The sequence below is a fragment of the Rosa rugosa genome, chromosome 5, assembly GCF_958449725.1.
Source record: "Rosa rugosa chromosome 5, drRosRugo1.1, whole genome shotgun sequence".
Classification (NCBI taxonomy): domain Eukaryota; kingdom Viridiplantae; phylum Streptophyta; class Magnoliopsida; order Rosales; family Rosaceae; genus Rosa; species Rosa rugosa.
In genome coordinates, this window is record NC_084824.1 from 6,608,993 (window position 1) to 6,628,636 (window position 19,644).

Below are 19,644 nucleotides of genomic sequence, written 5' to 3' on the forward strand. Positions count from 1 at the left end.
GATGCTTAAGTCGAATCATTTATATTTACGATACACATGAATGGCTAAAAGAGCACACAATTCATGGATGACTAAAAGAGCGCACACTTAATTGATTTTTATGTTAAAAAAATAGGATAATTTTTACCATACAACAAGTAAACCAAACAGATCTAATAAATCTCAACCGTTGATGTTCATACTCAATCTTTTTTTTAATAATAAAAAAATATACTTAATATTATCTGTCTGTGCAAGTGTACGTCGGTGCGCTAAATGCTGGGCTCAAATATCAGAATGTAGAGCCCAGCATAATGAAACTTAAAATTAACATCATGGATCAGCCCAAGTAGCTAACTAAACGGGTCAACCCGAAAGCTTTATCAGAGAGAGAGAGAGAGCGTAGGTTTAAGCAGGGTTTAAAGGCGGCCACTCCCCACTCCCAAAACTCCTCTTGATCTTTCTCTCCCAAATCATTTCCTCTACTTGTCCAAAACCCAATTTCGTATTCATACTCCCAATTCAACCATTGTTTTGATGTACTTGATCGTATTTCCTCTCTGTATTTTTCGATTCAGCTTGTCAGAACTAATCATTTAGTCTGCAGATTTTTACTGGGTAAGCATGTGGAGAACCCTAGCCAAACAAGCTGCTTCTTCTTCTTCTTCAACAAAGACCAAGCTTTTCTCTCCCTCTCCCTCTCCATTCAGCCCTGCTCTCAACTTTTCTAAAGAATCGAGCTTTCTGGAGAAAACCAGGCATTTTGAGGCTCGCGTCTGCAGAAATTATGGGTCTTCGTTAATGGGTTTAGGCCAGGTTGGTGGTGCATCGTCCCAGAAAGACGAATTGGGCAGACCCAGTTTGCTGAATCCGAGCTACCCTCGTGGGTTTGGGAGATGGTATGCTACCTCTGCCGAGGCTATTGCTTCCACGGATGAGGAATCTGGGTCTGAAGAGATTCAGGAAATGCTGGAGGATTTGGTGAGGGAGAACAAGGTGGAGTCGCATTTGAGGCAGCCCAAGAGGTTGGTTAATGGAATGGGAGCAGGAAAGTATGGCATTCTGAGAAAGAGGCAGTTAAAAATTGAGACTGAGGCTTGGGAAGATGCGGCGAAAGAGTACCAGGAGCTTTTGGCTGATATGTGTGAGCATAAGCTGGCGCCCAATTTGCCTTATGTGAAGTCATTGTTTCTGGGGTGGTTTGAGCCATTGAGGGATGCCATTGCGGCCGAGCCAGCGTCTTGGGCCAGTAAGAGGGTGCATATCAGACCCAGCCATGCTCCGTTTTTTGAACTGTTGCCGCCGGATAAGATGGCTGTTATTACAATGCATAAGTTGATGGGGCTGTTGATGACCAACAGTGGTGGAGTTGGGTCTGTCAAGGTGGTTCAAGCCGCTTGTGCAATTGGTGAAGCTCTTGAGAATGAGGTTTGTGAGCTTGGGATTTTGCTTGTTTTGTAGTCTCGTCTTTGCCTTTTTTTTACTTTTTTGCAGTTAAAAAGTTATGTAGTTGGTCACAAGTCTGCTGAAGTATGAGCTTTTGGCTAGAATTTGCATTTTAGTTTGTGGAAAGCTATTGATTTTTGATGTTTGTAGAAACACCTAGTAGGCAAACAAATTGAACTAACATTTTCTGGGATTGCTGGATTCACAATCTCATAGATTAAGTCCTTTGGGCTCCCAAGACTAATGGAAAGCTTTGCATGCTAACTTAGCACTCAGTCAGCTGGCTTATCTAAGTATTAGTGACTCTGTTTCCATTTGCTGTTGGTTTTGATTTTTGAAGTTAATAAGAATGTAGTTTGACAATCATGTGCCAGGTTAAGATACACAGATTTTTGGAGAAGACAAAGAAGAAGAGCATTGTGAGTAAGAAACCTGAAGCTGAATCTGATATTGTGACCAATGAACAAGAGAAACTTACCAACGAACAGGAGCAAGAGAAACTAACCAAAGAACAGGAGCTAGAAAAACTAACCAAAGAACAAAGACTGAGGAAAAAGGTTACAAAGTTGCTAAAAATGCAGAAGCTTCAGCGAGTAAAGGAAATTGTGAAGGAACAAGACGGCTTAAAGCCATGGGCTCAAGAAGCTCATGTTAAGGTTTGTGACGATGATAGATTAAAATTCCAAACTATCTTGTTATTATTTCTGTTAAATTATATTGGTGCTTTTACTTGCCAGGTCGGCTGTCGATTGATTCAGTTAATGATGGAAACAGCTTATATACAACCTGCACTTGATCAATTAGGAGATGCTCCGCCTGATATTCGCCCGGCATTCGTGCATACCCTTAAGACTATAACTAAAGAGGCACAGTAAGAAAGATTCGATCTTTGTTCTACTTAAACTCTCTCCCTCTTTCATATTATCTGTCTCTCTCAGTCCCTCCCTCTCTCATTTTACCTTCTGGTGAATTTTTTTTTTTTAATAGGAAGACCAACAGGAGATATGGTGTTATTGAATGCGACCCATTAGTTCGCAAAGGGATGGAGAAAACAGTAAGTAGAACAGTTCTTGCTGGTTTACCAATATTTCTTGTATTCTTATGACAGTACTGCAGGGGCAGTTATCCTTTTTCCATTTTTCTTTTTCAACAGTGTATCTCTGAGGAGTAATAGCTTCACTAACTTTTTTGTTTCAATGATCTGTTCTATCCAACCAGGCAAGGCACATGGTCATTCCTTATATGCCAATGTTGGTGCCTCCACTTAACTGGACAGGGTATGCACTGTAAATCAGATGTAATTGTCTTCATTTTTGCAATCAAATTTTTGCAGCATTTAGATGAGTTAAACTGCTTAGCACTAGTTGTACTACTAGTTCAACCTTGGTTTAGTATTTTGTTATCAGTAGACGTTCATTTCAAGCAACTAGCTAGGGTCAACACAATTGATTTTAGCCAATTTTTATAACCCTATTGTTATTTTTTGGCAGGTATGATAAAGGAGCATATTTATTCTTACCATCCTATGTTATGCGAACTCATGGAGCGAAACAACAGCGCCAAGTTGTTAAATCGACTCCTAGGAAACAATTAGAACCTGTTTATGAGGTATCCTTAGAATCTAGTTTCTGTGTGCTATCTGTTCCTGTCTTTAGTATTAGTGCATCCTCCTTGTTTCTCACAAGACAGCCATAAACTTTTCCACAATCCAGGGTTTCTGACTTGTATGGTTTGGCACATCTAATCTTTTGATTGTTCACTGTATTAGGCCCTGGATACTCTTGGAAATACCAAATGGAGGATAAACAGAAGGGTACTTGGTGTAGTGGACAGGATATGGGCTAGTGGAGGCTGTCTTGCTGACTTGGTTGACCGTGAAGATGTGGGTTACATTTACTGGAATTTGGTTTTCATGTTATGGAGACTTGATTGCATTTCTGTATTTCAATATTAATGTTTATTTCTTTATCTTGGTTCTTTCTATCACTAAATGATCCAACATTACTTTTCTTTTTCCGTATTAAATAGGTTCCTTTGCCTGAAGAACCAGACACAGAAGATGAGGCAGAAATGAGAAAATGGAAATGGAAAGTTAAAGCTGTGACAAAGAAGAATAGTGAGAGGCACTCACAGCGTTGTGATACAGAACTTAAACTTTCTGTAAGAATCATTCTCATAAGCTAAATGATGTAGTGTGATTGGATACTTTGATATTGACTTTCACTGAATGGGAGCAGGTAGCTCGAAAGATGAAGGACGAGGAAGGCTTCTACTATCCGCACAATCTTGATTTCCGTGGTCGTGCCTACCCCATGCACCCATATCTAAACCATCTTGGTTCCGATATGTGCAGAGGCGTCCTGGAGTTCGCAGAGGGACGTCGTCTTGGAAAATCTGGCTTACGCTGGTTGAAGATACATCTGGCAAATTTATATGCTGGTGGAGTTGACAAGCTCTCCTATGATGATCGAGTAACATTTACGGAAAACCATGTAGACGAAATTTTTGATTGCGCAGACAGACCTCTTGAAGGAAGGCGTTGGTGGTTGGGTGCGGAAGATCCTTTCCAATGCTTGGCAGCATGCATTAATCTCACTGAAGCATTGAGAAGCCCCTCACCGGAGACTACCATTTCTCATATGCCTGTTCACCAGGTACTTGACCTCTCAGCATAGTCAAATCATAATCTGCCAGAAATTATACTCCATTCTCTTAGATCAGGTAATACCAAAATTGTGAATTCTACATTGTTATGTACAGTTGCATCACTGAAAAAGAAATCACTTTTTCCTTTGGCTGTAATAAAAAAAGATAGGCAAAAGTTTAGTTTTCTAGGGACTGAATTGTAAGGTACCAAAGTGATTAAATGCATGGATGGAACTAACTGGGTACATATCAGAAAATATGACAGATAAGCAAGCGTTTTAGCAATAGCGATACTGAGAAAGCCACTTATTCCTTGTCCAAACCATTCACTTTTATTGAAGTTGGGCGGATATCGGTCCTCTTTCGTGCTTTGCTATGCTATATTGTAATTTCGTAGTTGGTATTAATGGTTTTCTTATCTCCGAAAATTGATCTTAGTTTCTTCTTTTCTGTTGCAAGGATGGTTCATGTAATGGTTTACAACACTATGCTGCCCTCGGAAGGGACAAGGTATGAACTTCTCTTAAATAGAACTTAAAAAAGGTGGTGCTGCACTAGGACGCTCTTAAAGTTTGGTATTCCAAATTTATAATACCAGTTACGCAACACTTAATAATGCTACAAAAAGAAAGAAGAAAGCAAAAGGGGGCAATTTTTTAACTTTTCATTAATTTCTTTAATGTAATATCTTTCTCAGCCAGGAAAAAAGAATTCAGGAATTCTTTATTGGACTGTTTATACTTTATAGCTCACATGTCCTTTCATTTTTGATTAAAAACTCATCCTTTTTCAGCTTGGAGCAGCTGCTGTAAATCTTGTTGGGGGAGAGAAACCGGCTGATGTTTACTCAGGAATTGCTGCCAGGTCTCTCTCTCTCTCTCTCTCTCTCTCTATATATATATATATATATATATAGAAAATAGAAAGCCGTTCGAGAGCGGACGTCCGCAACCCAGAAAAAGTGTGGACGTCGCTCCTCCGGCCTCGATCGAGCGGCGACGGCGCGGCTTGCCGAAGGGACGCTGGGGGTCGTGCGGAGGGGTCTGCGGTCCGGTGGAGTCGCCGGCGACGGTTCTGCGGTGCTGCACAGAACCTGCAACTGCAGGTGAGGTGGCTGCCCAGAAACCGGCAAGCCCGACCTCCTCCGACCTCGAACGCCGCCCAGAAGAGGTCTGGGACGCCTCCGGCCTCCCTCCGGTCAGCCCCGCGCCGCCGTCGCCGGCTGGAAGCCGCTGCTGCATCGACGTCCGCACTTTAGCGAAAGTGCGGACGTCCGCTCCTGATCGGGCCTCTATATATATATATATATATATATTCTCAGCTATAAATTTTTCCTTCCTTTTCAGTTGTGTAGTTTGGTGCATTCTTTTTTTTTTTAAATATTGGTTCACTTAAATATGTAGAAATCTTAGGAGCCAGCAGCCTGGTTCATTTCCCTAATGATCTATTTTTAGTTGAAAGTGCAAAAGAAGTATCAACATCTGTTGATTCTATAGGAAAATGACACCATCATTGATTTAGCTACTACATTTTTTAATTTTGTGCAGGGTACTCGATATAATGCGCACAGATGCAGAGAAAGATCCAGCCAGTAATCCAACTTCATTGCACGCTAGGCTTTTAATTAATGAGGTTAATATTATTAATAGTATTTGCATTGGTATGAATTCTTTTATTGGACAATGAAACTGGTAACCAGCATAACAAGGTTAAATACATCAGAAATTGTTAAAGTTTTGTCTTATTGTCTTAGTTTTGATGATGTTGCTACTAAACAACTAATTTGACTTTCATTGTCACAAAAAGAATTTTCTTCTGTCCTTGTTTGTCCAACTGCTTCATTTCATGCTTCTAATACTTTGCTCTTGTAATTTGAAATTTTAGGTCGATCGTAAATTGGTGAAGCAGACAGTTATGACCTCTGTATATGGTGTTACTTATATTGGTGCACGCGATCAAATTAAGAAGAGATTAAAGGAGCGTGGTACCATAGCAGATGACGCGATGCTGTTTGCCGCATCTTGCTATGCTGCTAGAGTAAGTGAATAAAACTTTATTAGTATGTGTTTATGTTCTTATACTGAAGTCTGTACTGATTAATTTGCTGTCTACAGACCACCTTGACTGCCCTAGGAGAGATGTTTGAAGCTGCAAGAAGTATTATGAGTTGGCTTGGTGAATGTGCGAAGGTTTGTCTTATTTACTTTCTAAAATTATGGGAATGGTTTAGTTGGTCCTGGTCCGGCTGGTGTCAGGGTAGGATCTGGTTAGGAGAATATCGAGTTCCGTAAAGTCAAACTTTGATCTATTCTGCAGTTATGTTTTTAGTTCTATTTACTTGACATATATATAATCTGGTGGAACTTGAACCAAATTTGTGGTTGGCCTTTTTCAAAATTTTAATTCAGATCCGGGGCTCATTTTGTCTAACAATTCTGGAGAATCATAATTTTTTGGGTTCACTTGAGATAAAGCTTATACTCAAATGGTCAAATCATAGAAGATAGGGCCCTTTCTTCTTGGATTTGTCCCAACTCCTGAGCTAGGCGTTTCCTTCTGTAAATATGGGGGCTTTTCATGGCTGGTGCATTGAGTAAATATAAGGCTTAACTTTGGGTAAATTAACTTGCTTTAGTGAGATTCCAACAGAGTGATTGGGAACCTTGGTGAAGTTATAGACGAACATTATTAGGAACTCATAATGTGAGAAAGTTTCAATGTTGTAGGTGCTGTGTTGATGCTGGTTTGTATGTGTTCTCAATTCTTTTGCATTTGAAGTATAAGGGATGTTCTCTCTTGCCTGTTCTTTGGAGCATACTATCTGAAATATCATACCTTATGCTTCTTTTAAAATTTTCTACTTGAAATTATTAGTTGTAAAAATGATCTACAAGTACTGACTGCTGTGATCAAACATAATAGGTGATAGCTGCAGAGAATCATCCAGTTCGATGGACCACACCCCTTGGACTTCCTGTTGTACAACCATACCGCCAATTAGGAAGGCATCTTGTAATACTTCAACAACTTTTCATTACTTGAAATGTGTCCAAATATTATTATAGGACTTCGAGAAGAAAAAAGAAAAAAAAAATCAATGTCAGTATCTCATTAAGTTGCCACTTTGAATTATATGCAGATTAAGACTTCCCTTCAGGTGCTGACATTACAGAGAGAAACCGACAAGGTCATGGTTAAACGGCAGAGGACAGCCTTTCCCCCCAATTTTGTCCACTCCCTTGATGGATCCCACATGATGATGACTGCTCTTGCCTGCAAGAAGGCAGGCTTAAATTTTGCAGGTGTCTACTGAATTCTCATTCTCGCTCTCTCTCTCTCTCTACTGAATTCTCTCTCATATAATTATTTTATTTCCATATACTGTTGTTGATTACAGGAGTACATGATTCATATTGGACGCATGCAAGTGACGTTGACGAAATGAATAGGATACTGAGAGAAAAGTTTGTTGAACTCTACGAGAGACCAATACTGGAGAATGTGAGTTAATTTACATGAAATATTTTTCTTTAACTTCAAATAAAGATCAGAAAACCTTGATTGTTTTGGTGGTTTGTTTGTTATTTTTTGTGTGTCTTTGCTCGCTCACACACTTAATTCTTGTTTCCGTTAGGTTAGGCTTACCATATCTGCCTTCATTTTCTAGATTTTGCTTGCTTTAAAACTAGGAATGACGATTATAAAAGAAAGAAATAAAAAAAGAATGACAAAACTCTAAGTTATTGGGATTTTGATTGAAATATAGGTATGAAAATTTTCTTGTATTTACGTTGTTTTAGTTGCCTTAGTGTTGGTGAAGTTTGATATGTGAAAGTTCAAATTTGTGAATGAAATACATCATTGGCGTATGACTAGTGAAAGAGAAGTATGCCTTTCAGTGAGCCTAATAAATTCGTTGATTATTACTTTTACGTTTACAGTTGTTGGAGAGCTTTCAAAAGTCTTTCCCCACCATTAATTTTCCTCCCTTACCGGATCGCGGAGACTTTGATCTCAGACAGGTGCTCGGATCTACTTATTTCTTCAACTAGTATGAGCCAGATGATTGCTTGCAGTGCCCTGTCTACTTGTTTCAATTCCCTATGTCATCCAATCAAGGTGATGCAATTTAATTTGTATTCTCTTATTCATGGACACAACTTTTGTCATGATGAGTTTTGAACCCCTGTCAAGGAGAGACGGTTCAGAAGAAAAAAAAAGAGCTTGATGGTTCAGGAGAGCTGGTAACCATTTCCTGCTCGCATCCTTGTACATATCTAGATACAGTAGCTGGAAATAACTCACAGGACTTGGCTGTCTTCTGCATCCACTATTTGTAAGGATTCAAAATAAGATGGTCAACAGCCTGCAGCATTTGTTGAAAGAACAGCTCCATCGGTGTAATTCAGAGCACGTTAAATGATCAACCTTCAACCTTGTCAGAATGCTGGTGAGTTGATCAAACAGATGGGCAACCGATGGTATATGTGTGCTAAGGGAGATTTCTATTTCAACGAAGTTGGTTAGTGTAGGTTGGGTGGGTTTATGATTATTATTGGCTTGCATGCGTAGAAGGTCAACACAATTGTTGTCAGTGTTTTTTGTTAGGATCTGTACATTAATCTTCTGTAAAATAAGTCCCTGTACCGATTCTTGTTTGTTCGGATACTTCATATAAAGTGAACATTACACAGTTTACCTAGAAGTACCACCACTGATCTTTGGTCTGCGATCTAATATTCTGACAAATGTGTACCATTGAGAAAACAGAGCTGAAGATGACAAGCAGATGCGACTTGGAGCATGAATCATGTCAATCCAAACTATTTTTTGTTTTCATTCTTTTAAGTTTGTATAGAAAATATGTTAAACGCTATGCTCCGATGTTTAAATTTCCATTTCTAATATCATTATAGAAGTTTCTCACAGTTTTCAGTCTTCTTCACCGTCGATCAGTCGATCTTTGCTGCACTCTTCAATATACTCCCATTTTTGAACTCTCGATCTCGATCTATTTTTCATATTTCTTTGCTTCGACTTCAAACCTTCTCTCTTATGACCCCATTTGACCTATAGCTTTGGGATAGAGAATTCAATTTCAGAAATTTGTTGTTACTTGTTAGTGACAAAACTACAATATCCGAGCTTAAAATTACAGATGGCACAAGGAAGACATAGCAGTAAAGGTTACTTTCTCACATTATATCTGCAAAAGTATAATACAGATGCCGGTGGCAACATGTTCAAATACAAGGGATTTCTCTCTCACTTATCATCGGCATCTACACTAAATCTCCAAAGAAACTCCAGCGTTTTTCTGGGTTTCAAATGGCCATGCAGTGTCGGTATATTACATAATTTGTTCATCTAACAAAAGAATCCTCTTGGTCCTTTATGCCTTTGAATGAACAATGTAAGCTCACGCTTGAGGGGAGACATTCTTTTTGAACAAGGCCACGGCATCACTGTATATTGCTATCAAATTTGCGAACACAGCAAGGCCAATCATGAAAACAGATAAGGTCTTGTCCTTTGATGTTGCTATGCCATGCCGGTCCCTGAATCACAAAATTTGAGATCAGACAGTGGGATATCACAATGTCGGGATATAGCTTTGATTGAATTGCAAGTGTCAGCCTGTATATAATCCTAGTTTTGAAATTTATATACATCTAAAGCAACTTGAGCATAACTAGCGACTCATCTAGAGAATTCACATATTTGACTCATTTGCGCACATCATTGCTCAAATGGAAAATAGAAACAGTCGAATGTCACAGAATTTACCTTAGAACAATGGCAGCAGGGAAGATAAATCCAATGCAAACTGTGGCAGTCGCTCCAGTAAACTGGAAAACGTCCCAGATGCTTGGAATGAAGTTTGCGCCCAAGAAGATAACAGAAATGAGTCCGAAGGTGATTAATGCAAACCTACGGTTATCTAAATCCAAAGGCCTAGATGAAGGAAAGAAGAGGTCATCGAAGTTGATTCGCAGTGGATGAAAGATAATAGGAAAAACAAGCATGAGGTGCAGGGCATAGCTGATGCGGACAATATCACTGAGCAAAGAGCTGTAAGGGATGCCAAGGTCGGTGTCAAAGTTGGCTAACACATCATCAAGGGTCGAGTCCCCAAATAGGAGGAACCCGAAAAGGCTGGTCAGTATGTAGACAGAAGAGCACAATATTAATGATGTCCGCACAACTGGTTGAATCATGCTAGACTTCTTAAGCTCATTGTTGATCGTATGCACTGCAGGAAAAGAAAATTCTCATCAAGTTTTATGCTTTTCCACTAGCAAGAAATTTTGGACATTGTGTTGGATCAGCTAGTATACCATTGTAGTGGCAGATGAAGGCCGTCACAAGAACAGGAACAACTGTGAAGAGATTCCACACTGACGTAAGATCAGTCAACACAGGAAGCAACCTGGGCATGGAAATATCTCCATGAGAAATTTTAACAGCTGTGATTCCTGCAGTAATGACTAGAAAAACGCCTGCCAGCCCAACTGCTAAAGTAGATGAGTATCTCAATGAATCTGCAAGGATTAAAAAAAAAAAAGCACTAAATTACATCAAACTTGCAAGACAATCACCACATAGATTTTACAGAAATGCTTGATTTTTAAGTCCTATCTATTCCACCAATCCCATTCTTTCATAACTAGCTCAAGAAACAATTCTAACCGTGAGGGAACACTGCTTCAATTTATAACAAATTTCTTATGTCACTTCCTCAAGACTTTCAAGACTACCACCTAGTCCAAACACAACTATTAGTCCTTTTGGGCAGTTAAAATCTCACAAAAGAGGCAGAGCCAAATATTTACCTATTCGCTTCAGGGATACCAACGGAGCAAACACGAAAATCGTTGAAACAAACAGAACGAAAAGACGCCCATTCCACCAGTTTTCACCAAACCACCCTTCCAACACTCCAGTATGGTGAGCTCCACTCGAAGCAGTTCCAGACAGCACATCGCCTGATCAAGTAAGTAGACCAAAACAGACAGTCACTACATTTTCACTTGCAGTCAAATTGCAAGAAACACAGACATGGTCAAAACAATCCATTAAAAGAAAAATAAAGTTATAGATGGAAAATATATCCATGGAAACCAAACAATCACCTAATCAATTCACATGGAAAGTAGACCAAGATGAAAACTACTACTTTTACTTCCAGTCAAATCTCAAGAAACACAAACATGGTAACTATCACCCACCCAAGAATCAAAATTTCTTACCAAGTATGATCATGTAAACAATGAGAGTCCCAACATTGTTGACCAAGATACACAGCTGAAACACGACCTTGCCACCTCTTCCAAAAGCATCCCCCATAACACCACCAAACGACGCCGCATTGCCGGCCCTACTGAACCTGAGCAACATCTCCACGGCGGCCTCAGTCAAAACTGCAACCAACACGATCATGCCAATCCCGACGCCGAGGCCCAGCACCTTCATCGTCGCCGGCAAAGCCATGATCCCGGCCCCAATAATCGTCGTCGACAGATTGAACACCGCGCCGGAATACGACCCGCCGTTGATTTCCTCATCTGGGTTTTGCAGCAGTGGACTGTTCTCGTTACCGGGTAGCTTGGATTCCGGTAAAGACTCGGTCTTTTCGTCGCCGGTGGTCATTTCTTGAAGCTCAGGTTAGAGTGTCAAAGACTGAGGTAGCTTTGTTGGTTTTTTCTTGCGGAAAATAGTCGCTGCTGTTATCTTGGAGAATAGTACACACGTAAGAGACACCTTGGGTTCTTATCCAATGACAGCTCTGTGTTAAAGCAGAGACGAATGAGGTTCTGTCTTGTTGTAATGATAGTTGTTCTTAATACGTACACACCCAATCATTCAGTGTATTTATATACGTAACGTGGATAGTGTGGTCTGCCGGTTTTGTTTTGTTATCAGGTCGTGACGTGGTTGATTTTGATTGGCCGGAAGGTCCACGTGGTCAAATTGTTTAGTTTTTCGTGCCCCGCTTTTTGGTCAATGATTGTATTAGAAGATCCAAATGATCAAGCAAAATACAAGAGGTATATAAGACCCCAGCAAAAGAGGTACATAGGCCCAGATATCTCTTTATGCCCAGTAAACATAAAATAAAGCTCATAATGGGTCAAACCCATCTACAAGCCAAAAGCCCAAAGAAAAATTCCAAACCCTTATCTTATTAAATAGCCACCGAATCCGCTGCCGCAAAGAAATACCACCGCCGAATTCATACCGCTCCATGAACAGAAGCCACCACCGTAGAACCAAATCATGCCACCTCCTCCACCTGTTGGAACACACACAGGGCTCAAGAACGCCCAAGAGAAACAAAGTAATCATAGAGGGTGTGATTGCCAAACCAATCTGGACAACCTCTTTAAAGTGGACAAAAATCCGCCAACGGGCGAAAGCTTGCCTAGATGTGGTGGAGAAGTAAGCAGATCTGGAAGCAACCATAGTCAATCCCGTCCAAAGAAAGCATGAGTAGATTTGGGGGTAGAACTCAGAGAGAAAATTTTGGTGACTAGAGAGGAAAATTGGTCTGTGGAGAAGGAGAAAACGAGGGATGGAGAGGAGGTGAAGAAGGTGGTGAACATGGAGTTTTCCATCACTGACAATCTTAGGTGAGGAAAGAGAGGAAGTTGGTAGATGATGAAGTGGGCAGATCTGGTCGAGAAAAGAAGTTGGGTGAAGGTGGAGATGGAGGTGAAGGTGATGGGGGCAGTGGTGGAGGTGGTGGCGGGTGGGGTGGGAGTGGACTCTCAAAATAATGGCAGATCTGGAGAAGACTTCTAGAGAGAAGGAGGACCCTATCTCTCTAGAAATTTTCTCTCACGGGTTTGATTAAAAGCGTATGTTTCTAGGTCTGAATTCTAGAATGATGCCGAGCTGCGGAGGCCGCCATGAATTCGGGGATGATCATGCAATGCATACATCCGATTTTTATGACGTATGAGCTGTGAAGAACGGTAAATTATGATATCAAACAAATGACGATTAGATTATGATAAGATTCTTTTAGTTGGAGCACAGTCCAAGGAGCTCTCTCTCCTTTTGTTTTTCTATGGTGGCTGCAAGGCTGAATTTTCAAATCCAAATCACCGATCGTCCTTCCTTGATACAATTCCAATCCTTTTCCTTCTTTCCACTCACTTTGATCTCATCTCCCTTACTTTCTTCAACCCATTTCATCTCGAGCATCCACATGAGCGCCATCGATGATGAGATAGAGGCCTCGCAGCGGGTGGTGGATTTGATGCCAGCTTTCCCTTGGCTAGTTGGGCTTTTTGCTTCAGAGGAGAAGATGGTGGCTACCCAACATCGACCTCTGGGTCAGATTGTGCCACTATGCTCTTTCTTTGGGTTTTTTGATCCAGGTGGAGGTGGTGATGCTGTCGGCGGCGGCGGCGATACTGATGGAGGTGCTCCTAGCCAATTTGTTCCAATGGTGGTTAAGGTTGTTTTGGGCCCTCGGGTTGTCTTAAGCCCTAGTGGTGGTGATGTTGTCCATGAAGGGATTGCGGGCTGTGGCAATGGCAACGCAAATGGTGTTGGTAAAGCCGGTGGTGTCGGCACTATTGCTAATGGCGACGGCGCTAAAGTTAGTCTACTTCTAGGGTGGCTAGGGTTTGATTTATGCTCTAGGATTATCTCTGGGCTTGAATGTGGGCTTAGTAGCCCACTCTTGTTTTATTTTTAGTATATTTGTTTCTTCTTTTTATTTTTCTTTTTGTTGTATTTTAATAACGAAGCGGAGCTCGGTAGGGAGGGTTTAGGGTCCAATTGAGGCGTTTTTTTTTAGTATTTCCCTACTCTCTTCCCCTACTGTTTGAGCGTGCTGTGTTTGTCAGTACAGGGTTACGTTTAGGTACTCATTTTATCGGGGCCACACACGTGGCGATTTCTCTATAACTTTGTTAGCCGGAGTAATGAAAAGTGTTCACGTTTCTTCTAAAAAAAAAACAAATGACGATTAAAATTATTGAAATATCAACCAAATTTATTCGGCAAAAGCATGAAGCTAAAACAAAGAAAGTTATTGAATGACATCAATGAGCAAGTCATATTTATTGTTAGTCAGCATGAGTCATACTTTTGTGTGATCCATTAACTTTATCCAATAAAGTTCATACTTATTGTATACTGTTTAGTTGGCATGAGGCTTACACTTTTACTAATTTTAGTTATCCATAAATTAAATTAAAACAAATAATATTTTTTTTGAAATAAAATTAAAACAAGCAATAATTAGTGAAAAATTTTCTATGCACCGACGGTGTAAGTGACCCAATTAGATCACACCTAATGATTTAAGTGTGCTATAACAGTGTAACTACTCTTTGGAGCACAAGAACCATGTTACAACCGTCTAAGCGTTTACAACTCAATTTTTGACTTCCAACTTAGTTCCTAAACTTCATTTAGGATCGCATGAAGGTGGATCAAGGTTTGAAAATAGAACCCTTATGATAAAAGAAAATAAAGGATGAATTATTTGTCGCTAAAAATAATGCATTTTTTAGGTTTCAATAGAGTTTCATTTCCGAGTCTTGGTCTTCAGAATCCAAAAGAAAAGGTCTACCTTTACATTGTTATAGTTGAATACCATTCATGAAGGAAATTACTTGTCAAGGTAATGCACGGAAGTCAGTAAGTCTGCATATAATAATCATGCAATGCCATTTCAACTCGATCCAATTGACATTAATTTTCGAACATTGACTATATGCACCATTAACCAATACCAGTTTTTTTTTTTGATAAGACATTAACCAATACCAGTTGGTTTCTTCATTATGTTTAATCGTCAGAAAGAAACTTTAAACCAAACCACAAGTGACTGCTTGCTGACCAAGTCTTGTTCCCAGCTGCTCTTGTACACAGATATATATAAACGGTGACTGTTAGTCGACAATTTCATCTTTCAAACCTCGATCTTCTGCAGATTGACTATGTTAGCACTCTGGATTTGTAGTTTGGGGTTCAGAGCAGGAAGGCCATAGTGCAGAACTACTCCGATTGGATGTCGGTACGTACGAGCTTTTTAGTGCATACGAGATTTGCTTTTAGTCTAACATAGTATTTTTATGTGTCTGACAATTGAGTTCTGGGAAGCTTTTCACAGGCTTATACACACAATAGAATTTTCTGCTATTTAGAAAGCATAAAAGCCATGAAGCCAATATATATGTTATGACAATTCATCCACAGGCAAGAGTTTTCCGAAGCTCAATTTCCCTGTAACATTAGAATAATCGAAACATGTCATTTTCATATGAAAACATGAAGTATCAAAGTGATTAACCTTTGTATGTCATGAATTTTATTGCTGGAAGAAGATCTATATCCTATATACAGCACTAGTTGCAATAGAAATAGTAGAAGTTTAGCAGAAATGTAGTAAAAATGACCTGTGTTGTTCTTGGTCTTCAGCTCAAGGAATATGGAAGTTCAATTGAGAGTCTTGCAGAGTTCATATTGGCATCCATTTCTGAGATCACAGTATTGGTAGTAAGCGTAGTGGTGGAACAAGAAAGTTTTATTGAAACTGCATGCTACCTTTATCGGGCTTCTATGGCCATAATGGAGTTGATGACCACCGACTTCACATGCCAAGAAAATGCCATGGAAATTTTTCAGTCTATTTCAACAAGTGTTAGTTTGGCCAAACTTCTTGTGGAGAACTGCCAAAAAGGCATTCAACCATTTTCGGATCCTGAACTCATTACCCTTACAGCGCAGCTGGAGGAGGTCATCAAGCACGTAGGAGAATGCTTGAGCTTCATACAGCCATCAACATTTGGAGACCAACATTACGCAGAAAGTGCAGTTCGGTCCCTTTCAAATGAGATGCAGACTGCTCACTTTGAAGCTCAAGCATCCAAGACCAATGAGATAGATAAAAAGATGTTGTCCTTCAGAAAACAACCAAAGGTAGAACCGACATCAACACCAACAGAAATGGATCTCTACCCTATAAGTTTCGAGATCTCCACAGAAAATCCTCAGTTCTTAAATACGCCGCAGTTGATTGAAATGCTTAAGAGCACAAGTTGGGTCAGCGAAAGAAATGAGGAGAATATCAGTGGACCATTAACAACATTGCCTCCAGTTGGTCAGTACATGGAGCCTATGTATGAGACTTTCTTCTGTCCACTGACAAAGAAGATCATGGAGGATCCAGTAACCATAAGAAGTGGAGTGACCTTTGAGAGGAAGGCAATTGTTGAGTGGTTTGAGAAGCTCACTGGCTCAGAACAAATATTGTGCCCAACCACTGGCCAGAAGTTGATGAGTAAAGCTTTCAATGAGAACATAGCTCTGAAAACCACAATAGAGCAGTGGAAAGAAAGGAATGAAGCAGCTAGGATTAAGGTTGCCCGCTCAGCATTGTCCTTGGCTAGTTCAGATGCAATGGTACTTGAAGCAGTAAAAGAGGTGCAAAGTATCTACCAAAGGAAGCCATACAACAACACTCAAGTTTGCAGTGTTGGAATATTGCCATTGCTTGTTCAGTGCCTAGAGTACAAAGACAAAGATGTTAGAAGCACAGTCCTAGAGCTTTTACTACAACTGATGGAGGATGACAATGAAAGCAAGGTCAAATCTCAATTTATTAGCTTTTAATAACAAAACATTCAAATAAGATGAATACTATGAGTTGCATAAACTTGTGCAACAGTAAAAACCACCACTTTTTACCTTCAACTTCTAACGAATTGTTATCTTGTGCAGGAAATGATTGCTGAAATCATCAACATTCCTACTATAATTGAAATGCTTTCTAGTAGTCACCAGTCCATAAGGCATGCATCATTGCTATTCTTGCTTGAGCTTTCAAGATCAGAAGCATTATGTGAGAAAATTGGATCAGTTACTGGAGCAATTCTTATGTTGATCACGATTAAATATAGACGATCATATGATGCATTCGCTTCGGAAAAAGCAGACGAGACCTTAAGGAACTTAGAGCTTTCGCCAAACAACATCAAACTCATGGCAGAAAATGGACTAGTGGAACCCCTCCTAAACAATCTTACTGAAGGTAATGACTAATGACAACCAAGCATTCATATCGAGCCATCTGGAAAAAACTTAGTTTAGTGATTATCTTTAAATAAAATGATTTAGTTCAATGAGATATTATATGAAAAAGAAACTAAAATTTTTGCACTACTAGGTTTACCAGAGACCATTCTGCAAGTTCAGATAAAATGAAATGCTTGATAATATGGTGGTTCTCTGATTGAAGTTTTGTTCATTGAAATGAAATAACAGGTTGTGAAGAGATGAAAATAGACATGGCAAGTTACCTTGGGGAAATTGTTCTTGGACTTGACAGCAAAACCTATGTTGCTGAAGGGGCCTCTCCTACTCTCATCAAAATGGTACATAGAGGAAATACACTGGCCAGAGGCGCGGCATTCAAAACTCTAGTGCTACTCTCCTCGTACCAGCCAAATGCCAACATACTTATAGAAGCTGGAATTGTACAAGTCATGGTTGAAGAGATGTTCATCCGGAAAGTTCACAACGAACCAATGAACTCAAAAAGTGAAGCAGCTGCAATCCTTGCAAATATATTCGAGTCTGATCTTGAGCTTGAGAACCTCCAGGTAAACTCTCACGGTCACACCATGACTTCAGACTATGTTGTGTACAACATCCTTTACATGCTCAACAACTCAACCCCAGATGAACTAAACAACAATCTTATCAGGATTCTTTTAGTTCTTGCTAAGATCCCCAAACCAGAGGCCACCATTGTGTCATTGGTAAAAGAGACTGAAGCAAGCTACACCCTCATAGAACTCATCAACAACCCCCATGAAGAACTTTCCATTGCAGCAATCAAGCTACTAACTGTTCTTTCACCCCATATGGGCCACCTTCTAGCCGAGAGACTCTGCAAAACCAGAGGTCAACCAGAGAACCTTCTTATCGAGAGCTCAACTGAGACGACCCTCATTACTGAGAAGCAGGCAGTTTCAGCAAAATTTCTAGCAAAACTTCCCCACCAAAATCTGACACTTAATCTAGCTCTTCTATATAAGAATATTGTGCCAACAATCATACAAGCAATCAATCAAATTCAAAGAAGAGGAACAAGATCAAGCAGGTTTGAAAGCACTTACTTTGAAGGTCTAGTGGGCATTCTAGTCAGATTCACTACAACACTATATGAACCTCAAATGTTGTTTCTAGCAAGAAACCAGCATTTCACAGCAGTTTTCACAGAACTGCTCGTGAAAACATCAAGTGATGAAGTTCAGAGGTTATCAGCAATTGGGTTGGAGAATCTCTCTTCGGAGTCAATAAGCTTATCGAAACCACCGCAGATTAAGAGAAAAAAGTTCATGAAGTTATTCTACCTGCCTAAATATCTATCTTTTGGCTATTCAAGGAGGAGGAGAATACCATTGTGCCCGATTCACCGAGGAGCCTGTTCCTCTCAAAACACCTTCTGCATAGTTGATGCAAAGGCAGTGGAGAAGCTACTAGACTGTTTGGAAAACGAGAATCCAGAGGTTGTTGAAGCTGCATTGTCAGCTATAAGCACTTTGTTGGATGACAAGGTGGATGTGGACAAGTCTGTGAGTATGTTGAGTGAGGTTAACGCTGTGCAACATGTTTTGAATGCAGTGAAAGAGCATAGGCAAGAAGGATTGCGGCAGAAGTCATTTTGGGTGCTTGAAAAGTTCTTGAATAAAGGCAGTGATCAGTCTGCTTCAGATATATCAAATGACAGGGTGTTGCCTGCTATATTGGTCAGTGCTTTCCATCATGGAGCTGGAAATACTAGGCAGATGGCTGAGAGGATTTTGAGGCATTTGAATAAGATGCCCAACCTCTATAATTAATGTTGTCTACTACACTATGTAGAAGAAGAAAAACATGTTGGTCACACATGGTGATGTTGCCATTACATTCAGCCATTTTGAAATGTCATGCTCACCTCTCACCAACATGCCATGTGTTTGTAAATGATCTTAGATAATTCTGGTTGTTAAGGGATGTGACTTGTGTGAAGGGTTATCGAAATGAAAAATCAGAACTTCGAAGATATGGTTGCCTAAGTATAGAATGCTATTAACCCGGTGGAAGACTAGGCTATTACGCCTGTGTAGTATGCTCAATACATGGCTTGGCTCCATATCCATGTACTAATCACCTCTGTTCTGTTTTTCCTTTCATTTTTGGTTACTTTTATAACCCCATAACCAAACGCATGGGACACATACGTTATTGGAGTTTTATAACCAGGTTAACCTTAAGGTTCCAAAAAAGAGCATCCAGATTTTGGACCTCACTATTTGGATGGCAGTTTGGAAGTAATTTCCAAACATTTTAGTTTTGCCCCAAAAAAAAAAACACAGAATCAGTCGCCTCCTTCTCTTTGTTTCAACTTTCAGCATATTGGGTTTACATCCAATTATGAACCGAACAAACAACGCTGACATAATAACATTCGAAGGAGATACGACAAACAATGCATAAGGGTTTCCAAAAAAAAAAAAGAAAAAAAAAAGTTTAGGGGAGGAACAAGCTGGCCAAAGCAAGCTTCCC

At 40.0% G+C, this 19,644-nt stretch overlaps 3 protein-coding genes and 1 long non-coding RNA gene across 4 annotated transcripts; 2 read left to right on the plus strand and 2 right to left on the minus strand.

The window, feature by feature from the left end:
• The first annotated feature begins 374 nt into the window (after window positions 1–374).
• On the plus strand, window positions 375–8,997 carry LOC133709339 (DNA-directed RNA polymerase 1, mitochondrial-like). The gene is made up of 18 exons (XM_062135050.1): window positions 375–1,407; window positions 1,800–2,081; window positions 2,163–2,296; window positions 2,413–2,479; window positions 2,644–2,702; window positions 2,916–3,033; window positions 3,194–3,307; window positions 3,454–3,585; window positions 3,663–4,079; window positions 4,531–4,581; window positions 4,865–4,935; window positions 5,619–5,703; window positions 5,956–6,108; window positions 6,186–6,260; window positions 6,994–7,083; window positions 7,211–7,373; window positions 7,469–7,572; window positions 8,013–8,997. The coding sequence occupies exons 1-18, from the start codon at window positions 604–606 to the stop codon at window positions 8,121–8,123; spliced, it is 3,030 nt and encodes a 1,009-aa protein (XP_061991034.1). The 5' UTR covers window positions 375–603; the 3' UTR covers window positions 8,124–8,997.
• A 249-nt stretch (window positions 8,998–9,246) lies between these two features.
• LOC133709391 (amino acid transporter AVT6A-like) lies at window positions 9,247–11,870 on the minus strand. The gene is made up of 5 exons (XM_062135117.1): window positions 11,322–11,870; window positions 10,905–11,057; window positions 10,410–10,613; window positions 9,859–10,324; window positions 9,247–9,629 (listed from the first exon to the last, which is right to left on the minus strand). The coding sequence occupies exons 1-5, from the start codon at window positions 11,719–11,721 to the stop codon at window positions 9,491–9,493; spliced, it is 1,362 nt and encodes a 453-aa protein (XP_061991101.1). The 5' UTR covers window positions 11,722–11,870; the 3' UTR covers window positions 9,247–9,490.
• A 2,841-nt stretch (window positions 11,871–14,711) lies between these two features.
• Window positions 14,712–19,387, plus strand: LOC133708109 (putative U-box domain-containing protein 42). The gene is made up of 4 exons (XM_062133567.1): window positions 14,712–15,106; window positions 15,511–16,677; window positions 16,813–17,122; window positions 17,356–19,387. Exons 1-4 carry the CDS (start codon window positions 15,101–15,103, stop codon window positions 18,936–18,938), a joined length of 3,066 nt encoding a protein of 1,021 aa, XP_061989551.1. The 5' UTR covers window positions 14,712–15,100; the 3' UTR covers window positions 18,939–19,387.
• Window positions 14,741–15,628, minus strand: LOC133708112 (uncharacterized). Its single transcript, XR_009845575.1, has 2 exons — window positions 15,489–15,628; window positions 14,741–15,315 (listed from the first exon to the last, which is right to left on the minus strand). It is a non-coding gene; the product is annotated as an uncharacterized LOC133708112 (long non-coding RNA).
• Window positions 19,388–19,644: the final 257 nt, after the last annotated feature.

What these genes read in the sequence shown, in the direction of transcription:
- LOC133709339 (XM_062135050.1), top strand. Translation starts at nt 604, where the DNA reads ATGTGGAGAACCCTAGCCAAACAAGCTGCTTCTTCTTCTTCTTCAACA. An exon ending in CATCTTGCTATGCTGCTAGA is followed by an intron (nt 6,109 to 6,185) that starts GTAAGTGAATAA and finishes TGCTGTCTACAG; the next exon opens with ACCACCTTGACTGCCCTAGG. An exon ending in GCCAATTAGGAAGGCATCTT is followed by an intron (nt 7,084 to 7,210) that starts GTAATACTTCAA and finishes AATTATATGCAG; the next exon opens with ATTAAGACTTCCCTTCAGGT.
- LOC133709391 (XM_062135117.1), bottom strand. Translation starts at nt 11,721, where the DNA reads ATGACCACCGGCGACGAAAAGACCGAGTCTTTACCGGAATCCAAGCTA. An exon ending in GGTATCCCTGAAGCGAATAG is followed by an intron (nt 10,614 to 10,904) that starts GTAAATATTTGG and finishes TAATCCTTGCAG; the next exon opens with ATTCATTGAGATACTCATCT. An exon ending in CCTGCTGCCATTGTTCTAAG is followed by an intron (nt 9,630 to 9,858) that starts GTAAATTCTGTG and finishes TTTGTGATTCAG; the next exon opens with GGACCGGCATGGCATAGCAA.
- LOC133708109 (XM_062133567.1), top strand. An exon ending in AGGATGACAATGAAAGCAAG is followed by an intron (nt 16,678 to 16,812) that starts GTCAAATCTCAA and finishes TATCTTGTGCAG; the next exon opens with GAAATGATTGCTGAAATCAT. An exon ending in CCTAAACAATCTTACTGAAG is followed by an intron (nt 17,123 to 17,355) that starts GTAATGACTAAT and finishes ATGAAATAACAG; the next exon opens with GTTGTGAAGAGATGAAAATA.